The sequence below is a fragment of the Wasmannia auropunctata genome, unplaced genomic scaffold (assembly GCF_000956235.1).
Source record: "Wasmannia auropunctata unplaced genomic scaffold, wasmannia.A_1.0 LD336092.1, whole genome shotgun sequence".
Taxonomy (NCBI): Eukaryota; Metazoa; Arthropoda; class Insecta; order Hymenoptera; family Formicidae; genus Wasmannia; species Wasmannia auropunctata.
In genome coordinates, this window is record NW_012026798.1 from 703,134 (window position 1) to 705,737 (window position 2,604).

Consider the following 2,604-nt stretch of genomic DNA (forward strand, 5'->3'; position numbering starts at 1 on the left):
CCTTTTTCACGTCGAGGTACCGTTCAGTACCCAAGGCCTGACCAACTGTGAAAAATTAAATGTTTGATGCCGCTAAGTTACTACGACTGATTTGAATGCGTCTTTGTCACACCTTGCTATATGTGCATATTGTGTTCTTTTCTCGGCAAGAATCCACAGTAGAACCACGTGGTTTCGAGTTATTAAATAGATTAGGAGTAACGCGGGTCAATATGGTATGGTGCATTGTAAAATCTTGCCCAAATAAAAGAGAAAAAAGTTGTAAGACAGAAGTGAGCTTCTTCAGGTTACCAAAGAACGACGTAATTCGTGAAGGCTGGCTTAAAAAAATCGGAGAAGTTAGGTTACCTTTAAATATAGAAAGTGGTAAGTGGTCTTATAAAGATTCTAAATATAGTACGTATATGTTATAATTAAAATATATTAACAAAAATGTAATAATAAGGCTCAAAAAAGTCATCATTATAATGTAATTGGAATCATTTTCAGCAAGGATATGTTCAGTCCATTTTACTGAACAATTATTTCACATAGGAAGGAGGCAAAAGTCCGGAAAATGTATAAATCCGAGACGCCTTCTTTTGCCAAATGCATTTCCCACTATAATGTTATCTCCAACGGTGTTCGCGTCGCGATTGGCGTGTGGCGGGATTTTTGAGCGGGAAGAACGGAAGTCAACACAGTCTTATCACGGCACATAAAAAGAAACGTTTATTGCTGTATAATATTTACAAAAAAAAGGAAAGGGCAAATTACCCAAAAGAAAGAAAAGAAATTGTGAGCGAATTGAGTCGCGGTAGGAACGTGCCTCGGAAAACTTGCGGCTCTGGCGCGGATGCAAGACAGTTGCCAATTATGTATTCCCCGAACACGGGCTTGGCTCGATTAACTAAAAACGAGTGGCCCCCAGCGTCAGTCGGCCCGGGTTTTTATACCCGGCTTCGCGGCGTTCGCGAGTGACTAATTCTGCCTGGCAACGTGATAAAAAATGTTTGTCAGTGGCGCGATGGCTCAGCTGATCCGCTCCTTGTTTTTGACAACGGCTGAGACCGGTGACTCAGAACCCGAGCTCCTGTCAGCTGTTTTCCTCAAATTTGGTCTCGTATTTGCGTAGGGTGTTTGTGCGAGCGCGACTGGGAAAAATATCATGCTGCGTGCAGCCCGAGTGACGTCACGCAACGATTTGCTGTTTCTCTGTCCTGCGCCCGACTCTTGCGCCCTTCCGCGAGGCACACCGCGGATTTGCGAACATACCGCCCGCCTCGTCAGGCCGACTCTTGCGCCCTTCCGCGAGGCACACCGCGGATTCGCGAACAAGTTGATTTATCTTATTTCGAATTGTTAAACCTTATAATTTTTTACCGTGTATGTTAATCTGAAAAAATTTGAAAAATATTCAAAATTTTTCAAATTATTGTCTTAACAAAAAAATGTTCAAGTTCATATGAAAAAATTTTAGAAATTTTTTATTACATTATCATACGCTAACAACGCTAAAATATTTAAGAAAATAAAAGAAAGGTCTGCTAACATATGAATATACGTATTTTTTGGAATAAAATAATTATTTTATACTCATAATTCGATAATTATTTATTTATTTTTACATTAGAAATAATATTTCTTTAGTTAATAACTTTTTAATATAGTTATATATTCCAATTATAATTAATTAATGTATACGCAGTCTAAATTTTTTTAAAAATAATTATGGTAAGTCAATGACTTATATAAGTCAATGGATTCTCAAAAATTATCAACATTTGAGTTTTAAATAGCTGTAAATAGGAATCAGCACAGTAGCTATTGCGCAGTAACTTTTTAAAGAAATTAATTAATTTACACCAGTTAACATTAAATATGTATTTATATAGTAAAAAATAAAATATTGAAAATAAAAATTAGAAATTGTAATGTATAATAAGATTTTCCCCGCCTCTTCCCCGCCTCGTCCACCCATCAACGATCGCTCTCCCGGCTCCGTTCTCTCCTTTCTCGACTCTCCGCCTCGTCATCCCCATCGCGTGCGCCCTCGTCGTCGTCGTCCTCCTCGCCCTTCGACGACGACCGCGTCGAGGGAAGCGTCTCTCGCCTCACGAACGAGGAATCGTCGGGTCCCCGCGGCCGTCCCGCGACTCGCGGTCGTCCTCCCGCGCGTCCCCGCGGTCGTCCCCGCGGTCGTCCCCACGGACGTCCACGCGGACGTCCCGCGCGCGTCGCGGGTCCCCCCACGATCGACGACGACCACCACGACGACGACGACGACGACGACGATCGATCGAGATCACCGGTGTTGGATGGATGGCTGCTGCGTCGCCAGCAGCGCGGCCGCGTCGCGCGGACGCCACGCGGGACGCGCCACGTCGGGGGGAGAACGACGCCTGGAACGACGACGACGCCAAGAACGACGAGACACGTACCCGCGATACTGAGGAGAAACCGCCACCAACGCGGGGAGAATCGACCGATCGTCGAGGCGAGCAAATGATCGCGCGGTCAGCCACGGGATTCGCGCGGAGCTCGACGACTCTTCGCCAACTCGGAGAGTTCATCCTGAGGAGAACGGGCGAGGCAGCGCGAATCGAAAACGCCGCACGATCTCGC

General features: G+C 44.8%; 1 protein-coding gene across 1 annotated transcript; it reads left to right on the forward strand.

Moving 5' to 3' along the window:
- The first annotated feature begins 52 nt into the window (after nucleotides 1-52).
- On the forward strand, nucleotides 53-701 carry LOC105447784. The gene is made up of 2 exons (XM_011685990.1): nucleotides 53-366; nucleotides 490-701. The coding sequence occupies exons 1-2, from the start codon at nucleotides 96-98 to the stop codon at nucleotides 699-701; spliced, it is 483 nt and encodes a 160-aa protein (XP_011684292.1). The 5' UTR covers nucleotides 53-95.
- Nucleotides 702-2,604: the final 1,903 nt, after the last annotated feature.

Coding starts and splice junctions, on each gene's coding strand:
- LOC105447784 (XM_011685990.1), top strand. CDS start 96: ATGCGTCTTTGTCACACCTTGCTATATGTGCATATTGTGTTCTTTTCT. Junction 367..489: donor ACCTTTAAATATAGAAAGTG/GTAAGTGGTCTT, acceptor AATCATTTTCAG/CAAGGATATGTTCAGTCCAT.